At 46.8% G+C, this 22,324-nt stretch overlaps 1 protein-coding gene across 2 annotated transcripts in view; it reads left to right on the top strand.

The window, feature by feature from the left end:
- LOC144138826 (protein toll-like) overlaps window positions 1-19,535 on the top strand; it is a 41,802-nt gene extending 22,267 nt beyond the window's left edge. Inside the window, exons 6-9 of one of the 2 annotated variants that reach the window (XM_077671307.1) lie at window positions 3,587-3,777; window positions 4,967-5,030; window positions 14,515-14,706; window positions 18,094-19,535. In XM_077671307.1, the coding sequence (XP_077527433.1) occupies window positions 3,587-3,777; window positions 4,967-5,030; window positions 14,515-14,706; window positions 18,094-18,336 (690 nt within the window). In that variant the 3' untranslated portion in view covers window positions 18,337-19,535. The remainder of the gene's footprint in view (window positions 1-3,586; window positions 3,778-4,966; window positions 5,031-14,514; window positions 14,707-18,093) is intronic. The other variant, XM_077671306.1, reaches the window with a different exon arrangement.
- Window positions 19,536-22,324: the final 2,789 nt, after the last annotated feature.

Below are 22,324 nucleotides of genomic sequence, written 5' to 3'. Positions count from 1 at the left end.
GCGCTCGCTCGCGCGCGCTTCTAGAGAGGCAGTGATACGGCAAGAATGGTGACGCCATGTGATACATGCTGTTGTGGCGGCCGCTCGGCGTTTTTTTTGTCGATACCGAAACTGGCACGAATAAACGACGCCGTAAATGAATGTTTACGCTGCGCTCGACCGTCTAATCTGTCATTCTATGATTAGTGGGCTGGTAGGCACGCATAGCAGCGAAAAAAACGTAACATAAAAATTTCGTGTCAGTACTCCTTTAAGGACATATTAGTAGAAATTAAGAAGAAGAAATGGACGTGGGCAGGCCATGTAATGTGAAGGCAAGATAACCGTTGGTCTTTAAGGGCAACAGAGTGGATATTTAGCGAAGGCAAGCGTGGCAGGGGCGGCAGAAGGTTAGATGGACAGATGAGATCTAGAAGTTTACGGGGATAAATTAGTTGCAGTTAGCACAGGACCGGGACAAATGGAGAATAATGGGAGAGGCCTTTGCCCTGCAGTGGGCATAGATAGGCTGGTGGTGGTAGTGATGATGATGTGCGAAGGCGCCCAGGCGGGCCTGGCCACTCGCTGAACAGATGCAAGCAAGCAGGCGGGTACTGGTCAGCGGGAGTTAACCAACACGCCAACCGCAAGAAGTTGAAGTCCAGACAAGTGGCTCGCGGGACCGCAAATTCAAAGCTACCATCAAGCTGACGAACGTAAAAACACATACGACGCTACCCAAGACCAGCTTTTTTCATCCGCTCAATTCAAGTTTCTTTCTTTCACAAAGCTCTCTTAGCCCCTCTCTCTGCTTCTCAGTGTCTTTCAAAGTGGCGTTGTCCCTCCGGTCCTTCTTTTGCCACTTTTTTTTCATTGCCGCCTGATACTGTCATTCATTTCGCTTGGCCTTGGTAGTCGCACACTCTTGCCAGGGCTGCAGGGCCATAAATAGCCTTGGGCAGTGTGGGGGTCACGTAGCACGGGGTGTATGGCTGGCGGGCTAGTGCAGAGGCTGTGGAGGGGAGGGGGGCACCAAATAAGTGTTCTGGTTTTGGAAACTTTAGATTTCAGTTAGAGGTTCACAAATTACACGAGAACACGCTAAATATAGTACAGTAGAATCTCGATAAACGGAAATCGCTTAAACGGAATTGCCGCTTAAACGGATTTGGATTGGGTTGGAAAAACGTTTATTTGACCTGCAGTAAAGCGCGCGCACTTTGGACACGGCCTACGTCGTCGTCTTGGCGCGCCTGCAAGTATCTCGACTCGCCTTTTCAGGCTCGCCGAGTCCCTGCCTGGATAACGCCTCGATGACCCGCTGGATGGCCTTGAGTTGCGTTTCTTGGTCTTCTGTCCGCGTCGCCCATTCGAGCGACAGCGGGAACATCCGTCTTCGTGCTTCATCCGGGTGCTTTTTGCAATCCCACAGAATGTGTTCTATGGTGGCTCTTTCGTCACGGCACACGTTGCACTTGTCGTCTGGGTACGCGTCCGGGTACACCTTGTGTAGTACTGCTGGGTTCGGCAGCGTTCTTGTTTGTAGCTGTCTGACAGGACATGCGGAAACGTGAAAATGAAAACGAAAAAATGACGGGGGACGCACGGAAGAGGGGCATGCTTTGCCGCATTCAGCTAAAGCACATATTATATTTTGCCCAGTACGCAGAACCATCGCTTTCTTTCAGCTAACTTGCAGGAGTATTGACTGTCTGCCACCGCCGCTTGCACGTGGTTCTGCTTACACATACAAAGATCGCCTTTTCCCTTTCCGGCCTTCATCGTACCAGTCTTCACCCATCAATGGCTCTCTTTCTTTACGCCGCCAGTTAGTGCGGCCCACTCCTTGCTTCCCCAGCCATACCGTGACGAGTCAATCTCCTCTGCTGAGAACGACTCAGCCAGCCAATTATTCTCTGTGTGGCGACATGCCACACACGAAGGGACACAATGCACGCCTTTAGCGTCCCGTGGGCTGAGCTTACCCAAGGGCGCCATCACTTTTGGAGCTGCACCCCTCCGCAATTCTCCTGACCCGGGCACTTCGTTTTGCATAAGAAGTAATGCGTTAGGACAGGCATTGAGTCGTGAATGTTTTTAAAAGTGGCACGTCTTAAGGTTATGCGCCTTTGTTCACAGGTGATGTACTAGGCATAACAGGCAGCACAGCGCACGGGCCGGAAAGCTTGTACCGAGTGGACTAGTCGGGCTAGAGGGGTGAAATGCACCGTGGAAGGAGGCACTTTGCTTCCACTCTTTTTTTGAGAAGGGGGTGGGGGGGCGAATTGCGACCACCGCTCAACGTTTCTGTGGTGGAGATGCGAGGGGCGGGGCCGTGCAGTCTCGCACCAGGTGCATCGGGTGTCGGGCCACGTGGTAACCGCATCCCACGTCCAGGGCCCGAAGATTTCAAGCAAGCCATGCAAGTGGCGTCGCGCCTTCCGCCCCCCGAAGCCTGAACCTGTTTAGACATGCGCGCGAAAGAGCATTCGTTAGGCCATACCTCGAGTGCCGCATCATGCGTAAAGCAAACCTTCAAATTGACTGGCCGTAGCACTAACGGACGGATAGGGGAACCCGCGTGAGGGAGGCAAACAAGACGAACTGCGAGATCACAACAGCGACTAGAACCCAAGCCTTGATTGAGGTCTTACGGAAAGTTGCAAGAAAATCACCGTCATTCATAATTTTCTCTTGCTACGAGCCTGGGAAGTTCGCCAATTTGGTGAAAAGGAGGCACTATGTGCGGTGCTGTGGGGAGAATATGGTTCCTTAAAAACTAAGCAGTGGGGGGGAAGGGGGGGGGTGCAGGGAAAATTTCGGGAACCCCCTCCCCCCCCTGGCTACGCCACTGGTGTCATGCCAGTATACTTGCCGCTCAACTTCAATGGAGGAAGGGTGTTCACTTGGCCCGGCTTTTGAAGCAGAGTTTCACAACTGGTGTACTGTATATTGAAGGATAAGAATGGGGTGAAGTGCATTCGTCAGGCATTCTCAGATAATGAATGGCAGCCTACCATTGTCCGTGAAGAAGGAAGTGTATGACAGCTGCATCTTACCGGTACTCACCTACAGGGCAGAAACCTGGAGGCTCTCTAAAAGGGTTTGACTTATGTTGAGGACGACTCAGCGCGCAATGGAGCGGGAGATGATAGGTGTAACATTAAGGGACAAGGAGAGAGCGGAGTGGGTCAGGGAACAAAAGAGTGTTAGGGACATATTAGTAGAAAATAATAAGAAGAAATGGGCGTGGGCAGGGCATGTAATGCGAAGGCAGGATAAACAAGAAATGGGTGTGGGCAGGGCATGTAATGCGAAGGCAAGATAAACTGTTGGTCATTAAGGGTGACAGAGTGGATCCCCAGAGAAGGCAAGCGTGGCAGGGGGCGGCAGAAAGTTTGATGGGCAGATGAGATCAAGAAGTTTGCGGGGATAAATTGGTCGCTGTTAGCACAGGACCGCGATAGTTGGAGATCCATGGGAGGGGCATTTGCCCTGCATTGGGCGTAGACATACTGATGATTATGACGATGACTCTGAAGTAACCCATGTCCCCCAAGCAAGACTCATTGGTGTGTGCTCAGTGGCTTCCCTCGCCACTTTGCAGGGCCACAGTGTGTTCCTGTTTGGATTTGACCTGTGCAAGCGTTGTGCGTGCAACGCCTCCGAGTCGCTGTGGATCGAGGTCAACTGCACGGGAGGCGACCTGCAGGAGCTCCCGGCCGAGCTCCCCCTCAGGGCACGCGTCCTCAGGCTCGCCCACAACCGCATCCGGTCGCTCACGCCGCCTCCCAACGGGTGAGTGCGCGAGCCAGGCAAGCTGCCACTCTTCTGGTGGTGTTGCGGTAAGAAGTCGGTGTCTTCACACCCTATCCGAGGATTGGGAATTGCTTGCAGGATCCTTGAAACCCGTGGAGACCTTGGAAGTTGAAAGTTCAAGGAAGGACATGGCAGGCAAAAATACCTGTGCTCTTTATGCACCAAATTTAATCAAATTAGGGTCATTTATGTGGTTGGCCATCCCAATAACAAAACCTGGAGTGGGTTTCAGGGTATCTTTTGCATGTGTTGAGTTACAAGACTAATTGCCTCAAATTGGCACTGACAATAATAAACTAGTGAGACAAAACTGCCACAATAATTTTACGTCAGTGTGCTCAGGTGGGTCTACTGTGTGCAGGGAAAGGGCTATATTGTTGCTTCAATTCTGTTAAGCATCAAAACAAGAGAGAAAAGCGTCAGATCACAATAGTTTCGTGCTGGAAATGAATCTGGAACTTTTCTCTCTTGTTTTGATTGTGTGATCGTGTGATCGTGTGTGTGAATTGCGCGTTAGCGTTCAAGTGATAGAAGCGGTTGGGACCGGAGGCCCCAGTACAATCACCCGGTTGTGTTTTCTTGGTTGTGGCTTGCTTACTAGGTCGGTGGCCATCGATCATATAAACAGGATATAAATGTCGTGGAGAATGCAACAAACATAAGCGTCATGGAAAAATTGCTAGAAAGTGGCTGCGGAGTCGCTGCTGCTCCATCTGTTTTCATTAATAACACGACTCTTTGAAGTTTGCTGTCAAAGTTCCATCGTTCTCATCGGGACAAAGCAGCTTTTTTAAATTAATGAACTGAAGTTGCGTTTTGTCTCCATAGCCCCTTTGACCTCTCCGTGGTTCATTCTGTCGCCGGCAAATACAGGTGCCGTCAAAGGTAATTTGAACACTATCTCGTAAATTTACAGGAATTCCTTCTCCGGGGAAGCACCCGGCTGCATTGGTGTTCATTTTTAAAGGAGTCCTCCCTAACAGAAAAAGCTTCCTGTAAACCGGTAACGGCTGTCACAAAGCCAGCAAGACAAATATTTCGGGATATCCACAAGTGCTTGTTCCAATTACTTATGACGGCACCCGTACTTGAGGTAGAATGGCTCCCTAACACCAGACACAATAGATAGTTGAGGGAAACTATTTTCCCCCCGTCTTCGCTTCCCCAGGACCGGTTGGGAGAACGTGCTGATGCTAGACGTGCATGGAAATGAGATCGCCTCAATTGACAAGGTAAGCTGTGCTGTGCAAGTTTTTTGTCTACGAATTGGCTGGATTAGAAGGCTGGACGCGAGATGCAGGCACAATGTTTCTGTATTATTTTTGCATCGTAAATTATGCACGTATTCCAACAGTGGTAGCTGACAAACAAGCATGAGGGTGACTGATTAAGCTTTAATATGGCTGGTGAGTGTTTTTATCATCCGACCACTTGCCAGCCATGAAGGCAGGTGGTGCAGCTGTCCTAGTGCATTCATTGATGTAAAGCCCTAACCACATGGACGCGAGATCACGCATCGTGCGAGTGTTGGCGGCAACGCGCCGGAGAGGTCTCATGCGCCGGTAACCGCATGAGACCGGCAGAGTCACGCGCCAGCCGCTGCATCAACGTGCGGCAGTGGACACGTTTCTATTAACCGTGCCAATATGTTGAAGTCATTTATGAACAGTCATCGTTGATTGTTCAACTGCAGTTATCAAGACTGTAGCTTTACAAAATATATATATATATATATACATTTGCGAGGAAATATTGATATGCTGCAAAATGTATTTCAAGTCATTACTGTCAAGTCTGAACAAAATAAGATAATAAGAACGAAGACGCACTTCGCACAACTTTACGTGCTACTTGATTTAACCGTGATGTTATGTACCGACTGCAGTTTCTTGAATTCAAAGTGTAAGCACAGCAAATTTCAGGGCTGCCTTGATACTCTGCCATCATACGCCAGCTGTAGCTTAAAAGACGAGGTACTTTTGCACCCTTTGTTTGCCTTGTAAAGAAACAGCTGATGAAACCCTCACTGCAAAAAAAAAAAAAAGAACAGCAGTGAGGTTTTGCCAAGATTCAAACCATGGACTTTCAAAACAAAACGCCAGGACCCAAGCACCCAACCGCTCAGCCACGCCAAAAGACGAGGTGGGGTCCAAGAATTTGGTACCCTAACAGAGGCTGCCAGTGAATATTGTCGAGTGTGTTTTGTTTTGCTCGTATTTGAGAGATTTGAGCCGTGGTAACGCTTGTTTGTTACACACCGATCTTGGGTCCGAGGGCAGTTATGCTCTTACTACAAACGATGTAACCACAGCCCCCTTATTTGAGTCAAGAAAAGCTATTGGAAAACCTCGGTCTCCCCTACACAAGCCACGGTAGCCACGAATGGAATGGCATGCGCCGCTAGCATTCTGGCCTTGATAAAGCTTGGTTGTCACGCGCCAATCGTGCAGACAAGCCCCATCATGCTAATACTACAAGCGACGTAGCCAGAGCTCCATTATTTAACTCACAAAAAGCTACCGCAAATACCCGATCTCCCTGATTAAAGCCAAACAAGCAGCGCTCGTGTTTGTCACCTCCTTTTTCTTGTGTTTTGTGTGAGTTTGCGCTGTTCCCCTTTTTGTAATCATGCACCAACTCACCCAAGCCTTAACCCTTGCAAACAAGCCCCAAATGAATGAGCGGTTTTGAACAGAAATACAGTAGAATCTCGATGATACGATTCTGGGTGATACGAATTTCGGGATGATACGAATTTCTGAAAAGTCCCGGCAAAATTGCATTGTTTGCAATGGGAAAAATTTCGGCTGTTACGAACGGACCTGCGCGGCCCGGCGGATGATACGAACGAGCCGGTGAGGCGCCCGACTGCCGAACAAGCAAGTGACGGCCCTCTCTCTCCATTTGTCACTCTTCTTTCTCCAGAAACGGCCGGGCTGTTGTTTTCTGCTCGCGAAAACGCGCCCCGCGCGCCCCATGCGCGCCGCGAAACCTCTCGCACGCTGCGCGCGCCGCGGCCGGCGGCGGCAACATGGCGGCGGCTTCGGCCGCGAAGTGGCACGGCCGCTTGAGCGACTGCTTCTAGCCGCTCTTTAAAATGCCGCTCAAGGCAGACACGAAGTTTCTTGTGCAGTAAAGGAGCTGATAACGTTGGCGAAAACGGTACTATAAAACACCATCCGCGCCGCTAGTGAAAGCGCCCATAAAATATCTGCCGGAGTGCTAAGCCTAAACATCTCGGGAGGAGCCAGCGGGCTGTCTCGAGCGTTTCGCAAGTCGTCAGCGTCTTTTTCTGACCGAGGTAGGAAATACCGCGGGCGCGAAATCGTCAATGCGGCCGTGAAAATACAGCGCGCGCAAAGCCGAGGCGTGCGAATCGCGTGCAAAAACGCAACATGCGGTTCACGCTTGACTGTTGCGGCGTGTAGCGAGCTTGGACACCGGGAGTTAAGAGACAAGCGCGAAGCTAGGCGAAGCGTTACGCGCTACGGAAACGACTGCTTTGTGACGTGGGGGTTTAAAAAAAGCAGAAAAAATCACGAATTTGTTCACGCGAAAGTAAGAAAAAAAATAAACGAAAACTTTTTTCAGCTTTCAATTTTTTGGTCTGTGTTGGTTCATACGAATTTCGGATGATACGAATATTTTTCGCGGTCCCGCAAGATTCGTATCATCGAGATTCTACTGTAGCTTGCAATTTGTCTCAAGGCAGTCGATAACCGCAAGTTAAAAAGAAACTGATTCTCTTCTGCTGAAAGGAATGACCCCAAAGCACGAGAAGGACTGGAAACCCGACCGCTGCTGCCCGCTTTCCACTGCTTTCTCGCGCTGCGCCGACGCCAATATCTGGCGAGCGTAGACGTCGGCGTTGCTCGCCCGTCAGCTCGCGTCGCCATGCATTTTTGGCGACGCGCGCTGACGTGAGAAAACGACGAAAGTACGCTGCGTGCGGTTGGTCCTGAATGCTATGAACAACCCTTGGTGCTTAAGGGGGGACAGTGCTCTTAAAACAGCTTCCTTTAATTTTGAAGTAAACTCTGTGAAACTTGTCAGTCTTGCTGCTTTTTTTTTTTTTTTCTGATTTCACATATGGCATTATTTTTTTCAGTCAGTCAATTAATTACCATGATAATTAGAGGTAATTCACCATTTTCAGACGAACAATAGACAGAACAGTGTTGGTCATAAAACTGTAATCTTTATATTTTCCAATAGTACTGTGAACCCTGGTGAGTGCAATAAGAAAATCTGCTTTTTGATGCATCGCTTGGAACTCATTTTACAGCTCATTAAACTTTGGTGGCACAAGTGGCAAGGAACCATTTCGAATGCCCATTTCAAACACCAAAGTTTAATGAGCTGTAAAATGAGTTCCAAGCGATGCATCAAAAACCCGATTCTCTCACTGCACTCACCGAGGTTAATAGTACAGTCAAACCTCGATGTAACGAACGGCGGACGTTAAAGATCCCCAGGTGGTCAAAATTAATCCGGAGCCCTCCACTACGGCGTGCCTCATCGCCTGCGTTGCGTCAGTGCGTTAAAAACCCCTCAATCAATCAAATCAATCGATGTAACGAAGTCGGTAAAATTTGCAATTTTCTTCATTACATTAAAATTTCGCTACATTGAAATTTACGGTTAAAATGAATGAAAAAAAAAAGGCAACGCGCCGTCGGAGCTTAATCGTCTGTGGGGGCAACAGCGTGAACCGCATGGAGCATTTTCTGCATGCAAAAACACGCCGCAAGCCACAGGCGCACTGACGCAGCCGCGGAAACTATCCGCGTGGTGAGGGTAGCTCCACGACCGCTTCTAACCGCTCACTAAAACGCAATAAAAGGGGCAAACGAAGATGTTCATGCGGGAAAGAAGCTGATAATGTGGGCGAAAACTGCACTGTAAAACATCCTACACGCCGCTTTGGAAAGCGCCCATCATGTATATCCTCAACGGTGCTAAGCCTAATCGTCTCTGCCGGGGCCTGTTGACATCCTGAACTGGCCGTGCCCCAGCGCTTCGAATCTCCCGCCATGCGGTGTGCGCCTCCTCATTGGTGCAAGTTGTCAGGCTCCTCCCACTGCCGCACGTGGCGCAAGTCGTTTTTTCCGGCCGAGGCAGAAGCCGCCGTCGTCGCGCAATCGCGGACGCGGGCGTGAAAAAAACGCATGCACAAGGCTCGTGGTGACCCACAAATGCTTCGCTGTGCACTTGCTGGAACGATGAAACCCAACAAGCGCGAACGAGCACGAACGAAGGACAAAGCGGCGGCATGCGGTGGCGGCACCTTACGCAGTTTGTAGGTAAGGAGCTTGTAGGCACTACACTTGCTCACGAACTCAATGACTCGCGGCATTGGGTGGCCTGTGTTGCCGTTCGCAGTTTGTCAAGACCACGTTTCGGTGCTTGCGTCTCCCAAAATCCCCTTCTGCAACCAAAATTTCGTACCTGGTTGTCCATGAAACTTCGCTACATTGAAATTTCGGCAAACGGGACTTCGTTGCACAGAAGGCAAAAATATATCGTGTGCGTACACTTAAAAAAGTTGAAAAAAATTACGTGGTTCGTTACATCGGGGGTTTCGCCACATTGAAGTTTGTTACATCGAGGTGCGACTGTATTGGAAAATATAAAGATGACAGTTTTATGGCCAACACTGTTTTGTCTATTGTTCCTCCAGAAGTGGATAATTATCTCTAATTATCTTGGCAACTAATTTACTGACTCCAAAAGTAATGCCATATTTAAAATCAGTGGGGAACAAAAAGCACCAAGACTGGCAAGTTTCACAGAGCTTACATAAAAACTAAAAGAAATTGTTTTAAGAGCCCTGTCCCACACCAAATTTGTATGTTACCTTTTTATTGGTTCTATCGATGCCAAATTGCCTCGCAGTCCTAAAGCAGTACTTTAAAAGAGCCATGAAGAGAAAATACAACTTCGTTTAATTTGAAAAAACTAGGATTCAATATCTCACTCAGTTCCATTAGAGCCACAAAAGATGTTTAACGAAAAAAAGCAAGAAGTATTTAAAAAGTTTCAAATTTTGCGCCACAGTGACGTGTTATGAGCAGGAATGACGTCATACGGGCCAACAATAAAACATAATTTTCAATGCATTAACTGCACGTTAGCATTCAAGTGATGCGGTCAAATGGAACTAGAGGCCCCATTACAGACGTCCAGTCATGTGTCGTCGCGACAGCTCAGTTAGGCGGTCGCCAATCGAGGTTCCGTGACGTCATAGAAATGTTGTGGGAAATTGGCTAGGGGTCACGACTGCTTCACACGCTTTCTTAAATATCTCCGTTATTTGTTCGAAGATTGAGATGATATTGGTATCATTGTTATCGGGACTAAGCAGTCTTTCAAATAAACCCAACTTGTATTTTGTCTTCATGGCTCCTATAAATACTTGAACTCCCGATAAATAATTACCTACATATAGAAACGCCTGGAAATCACCAGTGACACAACCACGCTACGACCTCACCGTTTTATGTGAGTGTCAAAACACTGTGGAGGCTGGTGGAGGCCTGCAAGCATTTACGCTTGCCGTCGGAGCGAATGACTGCTTTCAATTAAAGCGTGGGTGGAGACTTTTACTGCTATTCTAGGCTATATTATCACCTCCTTTCCCACATGTGGAACTTTATGTTTGGCAAGAGGGCTGTTACACCTGTAAATCTGCGGTTACACCTGTTGCGGTGGCAGCGTGCACCATTTCATGTATGCGCCATTCATATTTCAGCCAGCGTGTTCTGTAGAACGAATGAAGCAAACTGTGAAGTGATATTAACCCCCCAAAACATGAAGGAAGCCCACACTAACGAGCAAGACTTGAATGTAGCAAAGCTGTACGCAACCTTCACAACGATCACGAAGGTTTAAGTCCATGATTGCAGACGATTTGCTTATTCTCTGCTGCCGCAACGACCTTTACTCCCTCATTGTTGCTATAAGTGTGAGCTTCGTTCATTTCTTTTTTTTTTTCTTTTGGCAGTAATAATCATTGGACATCATCTAGGAGGGACGTACACTATGGCGTGTCTTTCTCATTTCGAGCAAGTGTTCACCTTTCAGCCCTGAATTTTTTATTTCAAGCGAAAATTATTTTTCTGCATGTTTTCATACAGCTTTGGACCTCAGAGGAACAGAAATAAAAAATTAAGCTAATACTGCAACTATTTATTAATTTAGAGGCACGATAATTAATTAGGTCATTAGGCAATTTGAAATTTTCTTTCTTGTAAAAAATAATTTTTTGTTTGTCGTAAAACTTATGTCATCCTGATTTTAGAGAAAAAAATATAAATCTGGTAATACAGGTGAACCTCAATATAACGAACCTCGATTTAACGAAATTCGCGATATAACGAATTTTTTTTCAAGTTTTCTATCAAAATTTTGCTAAATCCAGGTATTTTTATCTCAATTTTACGAAGTAATTTCGTGCGGCGCTTTCAATTTAACGAAGTCATGGCGAGAAAGGAAGAACAAAATTCCGGTCGAAATTCCGAACGGTGCTGCTGCTCTAGGTTGTGCTCGCTGATAACCACATTAATATTTTGTTCATCCATCATTAGATGAGTCTTATAAGCAGCATGAGCACTCCAAGGGAAAGAAAAGTGTTCCGAACAAGAGCCTGAGGAAGTGTCGGGGAAACCGAAGGCCATTGAAGTGATGGATGCCATCGACGTTCTGCGGAGGCACGCAGGCGCATGCGAATGTTGAAGAGCAAGCCTTGTTAGCGCTGTCAGCATACGAGCGTCACGTAAAGCCCACCCTGGTCAAGAAACGCCAAGCACTGCTTACGGACTTCTTCACTACGGCTTGAACATCGAGTGCTGGTGGCAATAAATTGCTCACCGAACGTGGTCAAAACGTGTTCATTAGACAGCTGCATTGTGGAGAAATCGGTTTCTTTAGGGCTCAGCGGGCATAAAAGTAATTGCTTAATCAAATTTGGCCAGAAGATATTTAATGTAAGCTTTCCGCTTTAGCGGGAGCACGTAAGCGCTGCTCCACAAAGTGAAGCGGTCTGTGTGTACTCCGCTCAACTCGCAATCATGGCTTTATCTCGAGTGTCGTGGTTGCATCACACGCCCATACTGCAGAGCCTTTGTGGATAAAAAAGTCGAAAGCTTTATAGCACCCTTCCGCTGTTGGCCTGCCGCACCCCTCAACGCCGCGCCTAAGCCTACCACTGAACGGACGAAAAGAGGCATAACTTCGAACCAGCACCTCGCCGGGGTGAAGTTCACGGGGCATGGACGCGGGTTCAATTGACTAACAGTGGCATTTAGTAGTGACCGAAATGAAAAAAAGCAAAAGTGGAAACCTAGTCTGCTGTCATATTTAATGTGGCGTTGCGGAAAAAGCACCGGTTTTACGACGACACGAACTACTGTCGGCTATCCGAATTCCATTGCCTAAGTGTTGAAGCTCTTAATTCACACAATTTTCGCGGCCAGTTTTAGTACAAATTTCGGTTTAAGTGGAGAGGTAACTACATAGCAGTTGTTTCCGAGCGATGGGCAAGGTTTTGAAACCTCAATAACTGGTTAAATTAACTGTAAAATCGAAACCTCGATTCTACAAAATTCTCGATTTAACGAAATTTTCGCCCGCAAGTACGACTTCGTTATATCGAGGTTTAACTGTACAAGTATTTACAGATTAATAGACATTTCTGACAAGCCGGAATTTCCATTTCCTCACTCGCCCCTGTCGTCATACGCTGTGTCCACTGAAGCTTCTTGTGTTTCATATCGTCCAACCCCACGAATACTCAACATTGGTGATGTCTGTCGCAAAGGGAACCCTTGAACAACCCCCGCACAGAAAACTAGCAGTTTTCATTTTGTTCTCAAAGCAATAGAAAATATTATGTGTTGTGTCGTCAAATGGCGACGCCAGGGCCGAAAGGGTTAAGGCAAACGCTAGAGCCTTTCTCATTTTAAGCAAGTGTTGAATTTTAACTGCGAACACGAAAAATTACGATTTGCTAAACAGCTTTGCTGTTAAAGTTAGCTCCAACCCTTTGTTGCGTCTTAGGCACATGCTTTGCAAGATATACGAGCTGATTCCATGAGAGCTTGAACATCCATGTACATGCGCATTGTTATTCTTCTCTCATATTTTTAGGAGTTATGTGCGAGCCAGGTAAGAGCCCGAAAGTTGAGTCCATATTCCTCCTCTAACATGCGCGCTTTACGAGAAAAAATAAAATTATAAAGGCAACGCGGGTGATGACACATGGCTTCCGGTGACTGCAGTTTTTTCAAACTTTGAGCTTTGCAGACAACAAGGTTTAAGAGTTGTGTCTAAAATTTGTTTGAAGCCAAAGACTACACCAGAATGCAATCAGTTCAAGGCAAACCTTGCGTTTTTCAGTGAACAGATAAAATTGGAAAGAAATCGGGAAGTCAGACCAAACGCTAGATTGTCACTTACTTTGACACCTTTAATGTCTGTATCTGCATTGGTGACCAACTTGTAAGTGATAGGTTATGTCGGCCGTGTATTTCTAAACATAGCTGTAAAAAATCAGTTGTGCAGTAAAAATTGAAATGCACGCAAAAAAAAAAAAAAAATTGCTGTGCCTTTTCCAAAAATGCGTAACTTCAAAAATCGAAATACTACAGTACAACCTCGTTGATGCGTTTAAAAAAAAAACGGGAGGGAGAAATTCAGAAGGGAGGAATTCAGGAAAACGCATGATCCGGTAAGAAACGTACTACAGAGAATTTCTAGTGTTCACAATTGAGAGCGCACTAACCGGGAAATCGTTTAAACCGAGAATGTATCAACAGGTTCAACTGTAAATGAAAAATCACCGAGTCTCAGTTATTTTTTTTTCAAAACTTGGGACACGAGACTTGCTGAGAAGAACAACAGCACTGCTGAAAAACGTGTTGCATTATTTCGCGCACACTAAAGTTATAAGCGGCTGAACTCGCGCGTTCGAGACCTCTGTGCCATATGTGTGGCTACTGGCGCTGCTTCTGTGGCTTCTCGCAAATAGGTCTGTTCGCATTCTGGAGCCACACAAGGAAACGTTCAACAGCCTTTTTGCAGCCTTTTGAAAAGTACCATATTTAAATTTGTTTTTCGTTTGCAATGTTTGACGATATGGGAGGAGAGAGTGTGAGAGGTTGGCGGAGGATGGAAGGAGGCACTTTCGTAGCAGGGGCTGGAGAAGATCATCATCACCAGCCTGTCTACGCCCACTGCAGGGCAAAGGCTTCTCCCATTATTCTCCAATTACCCCGGTCCTGTGCTAACTGCGACCAATTTATCCCCGCAAACTACTTGATCTCAGCTGCCCATCTAACTTTCTAGCGCCCCCTTTCACGCTTGCCTTCTCTAGGGATCCACTCTGTTGCCCTTAATGACCAACGGTTATCCTGCCTTCGCATTACACGCCCTGCCCACGCCCATTTCTACTAATATGTCCTTAACACGCGTTTGTTCCCTGACCCACTCCGCTCTCTTCTTGTCCCTTAATGTTGCACCTATCATCTTCCGTTCCATTGCACGCTGAGTCGTCCTCAATTGAAGTTGAACCCTCTCAGTGAGCCTCCAAGTTTCTGCCCCGTAGGTGAGATAATAACCTTTAGAAAACACTTGTGGCAAAGTCAGCAGAGACGTAGTTTTCTTCTTTTCTTTTCGAGACTGCTCGAGTGAAGCGTGTGCGGTTGCGTGAATGCGCAGGTTGAGCCCCTGCGGGTGCTGCGCTCGCTGATGGGGCTGAACCTGACGTCCAACCGTCTGAGCTGGGTGTCCGCGTACGTGCTCGAACACCTGCGCATGCACTCCATGGACGACCTGCGCCTGAGCGGCAACCCCTGGCTCTGCAACTGCGACAGCATCCCCTTCGTCACCTGGCTGCAGGAGAGCAAGAAGGTGCGTTGCGTGTGGTCTGCGCTGTTTGTAACAGCACGTCGTGGTGAAAGCGCTCGAGTTGGGGTGCTTGTTGCTACAGTGAAAGCTCGTTCATTCGAACCACAAGCCGTATCAGTTCGAATTAATGGGGACCCTGCAGCAAGCACTCTTTGGGCAGTGCAAATAAACGTACGCAACGTTTTAGATTACACTCCCAGTAATACGGGAGCGAAATATAACACGTGTCTTGGTGAAAGGTGCGGGAGAAAACCAACGGTGCTTCCTTCAATTTCCCTCATTGTGCGCCGCATTAATTACGTCATTACGGTGGTGGCTTTCCTATTGGTTCTTGCTGGTCAACGTGACGGTTTATTTCCGGTGACGATTCGCTGTCGTCGGTGCTCTACACCAACCTCTTCTATGCTTGAACCTGTACGTACAGTTTTGGCTCTTTTTTTTCTGTGTTTTAAGTGCTTGTTGAATTTGAGTGACAAGCTCAGTACTTCATCTTCAACCAGACCACTCGGCAACAAGCAATAAGGGAACATCGCAAGTGGCCCCCCCTCTCTGGGAGAGAGTGCGCAACCTTCGTCGGGTGTTCGAGGGTCGAGTTGAGAGGGAACGGTTATGCACGATTTTAAATCTCGCGTAGCTCTGGTGATACTAAATGAAGTTCCATAATTCTTGCGGAAGGAGATTGCGGGGACAATAGACTTTACCCCAAAATGCATTCTGAATAGTTGGTGGCAAGTGCCACAGGGTGCCTTTAATGAAAGCTCGAACTAACAAGAGGGTAGGATAACAACAGCACACTGCGACTGGGGAAGCAGTAGGCCATGTCGATACGTTCAATTCTCAAAAAAGTTTGTGATTGCAGACAGGCTGTTGTCCTTAAAAGCGTCAGCCAGCACTTTTTTGCTCTAACGAGTGGATGTTGCAGAAACCCCCCCTCCTTTTGCGTTTCTCAACACCTTAGAAGAGCTTGGTGACATTTCATCCTGCCACAACTTTCAAGCGGACGGCTGCGCTGGTGCTCTGTCCTCTACCACCTCCCTATCAGTGGTAGCGACAGGTTCTGCACTTGCGACAGTGACATAGTCTGCAAACAAGCCTTCTTCCAAACCGTGCGCCATGAGGGCTTCAGATTGGTTTTACCTAATTACACCTCTCTCCATTCCTAAGGCGATGCAGTCTCATGTGGGCATTTCTCTGGGTGCATTTCTCTCGTCACTTGTCATCCACGAAGCCTCTGGCATGGGGGCGCGTAGTCCAAATTATCCATGGCAGAAGCTACTCGCGTTCCAATTAATGGGCTTTTTTCTGCATAGATTTCTGTGGAGCCTGGCTGGACGAAATCGTGCAGTCAGAATTGTTGATAAATTCGAATTATCTATGTTCGAAAACTTTTACTGTATTTACATTCACATTTTGGGGCTTTGACACGTCAAAGCTAGACGTGGGCTTTGAGGCACGCCATAGTGGAGGGCTTTGGAATAATAAAGAAGACGGATTTCCTCGGTTGAACTCGTGGATGGGATGGAAATTGGAAACAAATTAATGCGACACCCAAAAGAAAAACGCATGCGTGGGATAGCTCACGCGTCTTCTGACTGGCTGGCCCGCACAACGTTCTCATGATCTGCGATTTTTGGTTGAAAAGAAACAGAACTTTATTGTTTTCGAGTCCCTTAAAGAGGATCGTTCGTTTGCAAATATGATGTTAGACGTTGCGCAATGTTTTCATGCGTTAGCCGATCCATGTGAGTACACTTGTCCAAATATGTTGTTGACAGCATAGGCGTTACATTTGATGAATGTGGTACTTGGTATATCCAGCCGTGTGAAATTCACACTTGGTTCTGTCTATGATAAGTGGTGACGTTCATGAAATGAATGCCCCATCAAATGTGACGTCTCTAGATAAAAAAATCCAATGCTGATTTAGTTCATGACTTCGATTGCAACAATCAAAATACCGCAAGGCTGTCTATCAGTCACACCGCGTCATCTTCCTTTCATGCCTCTTTGTTCACTTCCATCGGAGCACAGCATGGCCAATATCACTGTCTCCAGGGTAGAGAAAAATGCATAGCTTTGTGTCTGTGTTGTCCCTCCACCAATAAACTTTACGGGTTTCTTGGTGCAACCCAGCACGCCAGCTGTATAAAAATATGCCGCAAAAAAAAAAATGGACCTCTTCTAAGGCAATCAAGGAACTTTCATTTGTATGAGTAGGTCGGAAAAGAGGGGAGGAGAAGGGGGGCAAGATAATCAATAAGCATATTGGAACTATTTCAGAATACTCATATTTGTCGATATCTGTCGCTCTACACTAATGGCTGTGGCGTGAGAACTCTATTAGAAAGAATTGTATCACTTTTATTGCCTTCAATTTGCGCAAATGCTTTAATCTGAACAAAAAAAAAAAAAATAATTGGAACGCGAACATTTGGTCTTGCATTTTACTTAGGTATGTCCAACTTTTATCGAAGCCGATGTTGTCTGTATTTGTCTTAGCCATTCATTGGATTAGACAAGTCTTTTGTAGTTTCTTTTGCAAGAAAAGCCAATGACATGTCATGGTATTCAATTAGGTGAAGAATCATTTAGGAACATCAACCCCTAAAGAGTCCACCACATGTTTTTGTCTGTATTAAATACGGCAGTAGCCACGTGAAATAATAGATGCACCGTAGAGTGAAACCGCTGGGTGGTAAACTACCCTGTAATGACTGTGTTTGGGAATTCTCGTTATGAGCAAATATACTACGCAGTGTGCACTTGTGCGCACTCACAGCCTGGTAACCAACCTTATAACCACCTGCTGGTATTTCACAGCAGCACGTAATCCGCTCACTTACTCTGTTTTTAAAATTCAGTAACCAATGCAGTAACTGTGGCTATGTACCCGGGAAAAAAAGGGTGGGGGAGAAGGATTTGCGAGGAAATGCAAAGCATTCAAAGCAACCTTCACGGTGTGCCGGCTTACTGTGGTGTTTGAAACCGTGGTGTTTGAAATGGGCATGCAAAATGGTTCCTTGCCACTGGTGCCACCAAAGTTTAGCGAGCTGTAAAACTAGTTCCAAGCGGTGCATCAAAAAAAAAACGATTCTCTTACTGCACTCACCAGGGTTTGTAGTATTGGAAAATGTAAAGGTTGCAGTTTTATGACCAATACTGCTTAGTCTATTGTTCCTCCAAAAATGGCTAATTATCTCTCATTATCTTGGTAACTAATTGGCTGACTCAAAAAATACTGCCATATTTGAGACCAGTGGAAAAAAAAGCAGCAAGACTGACAAGTTTCACACAGTTTACTTAACAATTAAAAGAAGCTGTTTTAATTAATAGCCATGTCCGCCCTTAACTAAGTGCAGTGCAATTCTCTAAACTGATTCGTCCCTCCAGGTGAAGGACGTGGAGGAGATCCGGTGCTCCGACGGCGCCCTCACAGGCCTCAAGGGCCAGGCCATCTACGCCCTGCGCAAGTCGGACCTGTGCCCGCAGCCGACGGACTGGACCCAGGGCCTGCTGGACGCCCTGAGCGCCCTCATGGCCCTCGCCATCGTCGCCATCCTGGCCAAGCTGCTGCGCGACTACCTGCGCCAGAAGCGCACGGGCAAGCTGCCCACCTTCTTTGGCTTCGTCTGATGTGGAAGAGGAGGACGGACGCTTGGCAAGAGAGGAGACATTTGTGAGCCCGTCACCTGCACAACATCACTCACAGCCGTGGTTATTAAGTGGCAAGCCGTTGGGAGTTCCGTCTTCAGCTTCGTCCGAGGAGGACATTTGGCGGGGGCGACGACTCGCTCGAGAGGGAATACATGGCATTTCTTTGTTGCCGAGGCAGGCAGGCAGGACGAGACGTCTGTGAGTTTGAAGTCTGCACATCAATTACAGCCTCGCTTAAGTGGCAGACTTTAAAGGGGCCATGAAGACAAAATACAAGTTTGGTTCATCTAAAAGCTTGTTGTGCCCCAATAACAACTACTATACCAATTTTTTGGCTAAGTTCAAACAAATAGTTGAGATATTGAGGAAGGCAGATGAAGTGGCGACTCCCCGTCCACTTTCGGGCAGTTTGTGTATGATGTCACAGAATCTTGTTTGCGCGATTGGCAGCAGCTGACCCAAGCTGCCGCCAAGAAGCATGACTGAGTCGTCGTAACGGGGCCTCAAGTTCAACTTTGTCGCATCAGTTGACTGCTGACCGTCAGTTAACACGCAGATAACTATCATTTTAGTGCTTGCCCATATTACGTCAGGAATTTGAAAGTTTCTCCGTATTTCTTCCCGTGTTTTTTTTTTTTTTTTTTTTTTGTTAAGAAAACATCTTTGGTGAGTGGGATGGAGCTGAGTGAGCTACCAAAGTCTAGCCCTTTCCAACTGAACAAAGTTGTTTTCTGTTTGTCTTCGAGGCCCCCTTTAATAAGAGTTTGTCTCCCATTCTTTGCTGGTATGGCGACTTGCGGAAGTGGTACGTGTCCTGCTTTTTTACCACGCACATATGTCGCACTGTGACTTTGGCTTTGGCTGCACCGTGGGACATGGACTATGCTTGTGTAGGTTCACGATTCTACTTTAAGGGTGGCTTGCTCTCGGAAGACACGCCCTCGCAACCTGTGCAAGTGTTCGGCATTTGTGTGTGGACTGAAGTTGTGTTGTTCGGCGATTGGAAACTGGAAGGCGTTTTGTGCGATAGTGACTCCCAAATTCGGAGGCAAACAACAGGCCAGGGCGTCACGAGACAGGAGTGGTTGGGGGAATGTGGGAGCAGCCCTTTTCCTGCAGTGTGAACACAGACATGGTGATGATGGTGATGATGACGATGATGATGAAATGTTCCCACAGGAGTGCTTCTGAAGGAGTGTTCACTTTGTGACCTAGATCGGGCTTTGGACTTGTGTGGTAAAGAGAGAGTAGTCACTTGGCGTGGAAGGAGGGGTGGGGGGGGCGACACTTACACTCGTGACTATTTTAGCCACAGCAGCTGAAGTCTGGGGAGGGGAGGCTGCTGCGTTATTGTTCACCCGGCAAACACTGCCCGCAATCTTTATTTCCATCCTTGAAGTGCCGCGTTGCTTCACTGATTAGAGTGGCCTCCTCAAAGTGACTTTGTTAGAAGTCTTCGGGAAAAGCTAAGTAGCCTGGTGTTAAAGTGGTACTGTTACAAAGAGAGAATGTGTCTGGTTATGCGGCCTAGCTAGTCGCAGCATTGTACTATTCAAATTCACGTTTGTTTCGTGATCATGCAAAAGTGCTCCATCGCCGGAGGTTTTAAGGCGCTTATCAGAAAAAGCTTAGATCTAAACTGACCAGGGGTGTTATAAGCCAGCTGTTATATTCAGCATGCTAGTACCCAGGTATTTATGTGAACACTAGAAAGACTGTGACCTTAAAATGTTTACCACTTGCTTTATTGAAAAAAAAAACTCATTAGTAATCAACGTTGTAGTTTCACGATGTATATGTCAGTATCCGGAGGTACTGAACCAGCCGGCCCTTTTATGTGCTTTTAAGTCAGCAGGTGTTGCAGTTTCAGCTCGCAGTTGTAAGAACAATTTTGTGACCGTTAGCTCACCCCCCTGAAAAGCACTATGCTTGCCGTTTCGCTTGTGAGGCTGCAGACGTTCGTGGAGAGTTGCGTTGGCTTGTGTTGTCCCTCATTGGATCGAAAGGGGCGTAAGGTAATTTCGGTTTTGTAGTCATTGCAAGGAATGTGGTTGTACAAACCGTAACGCTGCTCTGAAAGACCCGTTAGTGCCTATTGTCAAGCGCTGACAGTCCATTGAATGGTCTACCTATTGTCGAATTCCCCCTGAGGCGTTTGAGGGAGAACTGGATTTCCCACTTGCCTGTTGTGCATCCGCTTAGTTTGCGATGTTACTGCTCATTGCTTTGAATTTGTGTCGTAGTTGTACAAGTTTAGATGTCGCCATATTGTGTTGTGCTGCCATTTGTTCAACGAGGAGGGCTCACTGCAGAAAGATTTTGCTAAACAACAACAGTTCTTGAGTGAATAGTTTTTAGGGTACATGTGACTCGTGCTCATTTTTCTTTTTAACTAAACGAGGAAATTTCGCTCATTAGTGCAGGTGTTGGAGCCATCAAATAATTGAGTGAGCGAGCGAGGGAAAAACTCCACTGTACTAAAAGGGAGTTAAGGGGTGACGATGTTTTTGCACAAGTTTGTCTAATCTAGCTTTTTTGTGTTTGCTGCGCTCGATGCACTTGCACAACTTAACTGCACCATTTGTGACATTTGCCAATAGAAAGGAGCACTGAGTTAGAACCTGTTATATTATGAAATCCAGTCCTTCTTTCAAGTGCATTTTGTTTGGGAGCACACAACTTATTGTGCTGTTCACAAAAAAGGGTGATCGTGGACCATGTTTATGCTTTACAAGAGCAGAATTTGAGAGAACATTTTAAAAGGAAATTGTGAATTGTTTTACTAGGTAGTCAGTTATAGCCTAATGTAGCTGAACAAAAATGGTAACCACCGCGATGGCTCAGTGGCTAAGGCGTCGGGCTGCTGATCCCAAGGACGTGGGTTCGATTCCCGACCATGGCTTTTAAGATGGAGGGGAAAAGCAAAAACGCCCGTCTGTTCGAGATTTCGGCGCATGTTAAGGATCCCCAGGTGGTCGAAATTAATCCGGAGCCCTCCACTACGGCGCATCTTTACCCAGGCGAAACTTTGATGCGTAAAACACCCGAAATTTGAGTTTTTTTTTTTATAACAGCAGTTTATCACAAAGTATAGGGCATGAATGCACTGATGCCATGCAAACGGTGCTCTGGAAGATCTGAAGAGTCATCTACACTGCTTATTGTTTCTTTTCTACAAAATTGTGGAATGTTTGCATGTAAGAGTCACTTTACCAGTGTGTGTCGAACCAGAAAGTCATGGCACATGCAGTATACCGCTTCAACTGTTTTGTTGACCCTTTGAGGGATAAATGTAACGTAAGGTCATATACCTTTTTCCACAATCGTTCCCCTGAGGTTCTTGCTGCAGCAGGAAGCAATCGTTAGGCTTAACAATTAAAAACGGTCTTGTTACTGCTTTTGAGTTATCGCTGTGCCACTGTCACGTGGCCTTCAACCTCCACTTTGTGGTGCGTCACGTGACAAAGCACCGATTCATCTGTGGGGCATACTGCTCAGTTTTGGTTCGCGACGTTCGTGTGCTGCCGCGGATCGCACTATCGCAACCATTAGGAATTGTTGGTCTGCTCAATGTTGGCACGTTTCAACGACGCATTTTGCTTGTTCCGTGTGTCTTGTAACGTGTTGTTTTTGTGATATCAAATTTACTTGGTGTTTCAAGCTTATACGTGACGAAGTTGCTTGTGTGTACATCTTCGGTCATTGTGATAAATAGATGCAGTGGGATTGTGATGTCAAAGTTCATTGCTTTGTTCATTGGTGCTGTGGTTCGTTGCTTTGTGCTCTTCAGATCAGTGTCAAAAATTTGCGGAAAAAGCCTCGAACAGGGAGTGCTCCGAAGAAGGTGAACACAGAAGGAGCATTCCTGTTCTTTTCTTTGTTGCACGCAACTTGCATTTGTGCCGAATTCGCGTGCGTGTTTTTGCAAGTTGAACAAGGTTTGAGTTGTTGCCGCTCTTTGAAGAAC

Source organism: Haemaphysalis longicornis, unplaced genomic scaffold (genome assembly GCF_048455015.1).
Source record: "Haemaphysalis longicornis isolate Haplotype H1 unplaced genomic scaffold, Haemaphysalis longicornis Haplotype H1 scaffold_5, whole genome shotgun sequence".
Taxonomy (NCBI): domain Eukaryota; kingdom Metazoa; phylum Arthropoda; class Arachnida; order Ixodida; family Ixodidae; genus Haemaphysalis; species Haemaphysalis longicornis.
This window is presented reverse-complemented; position numbering and strand designations above follow the sequence as displayed.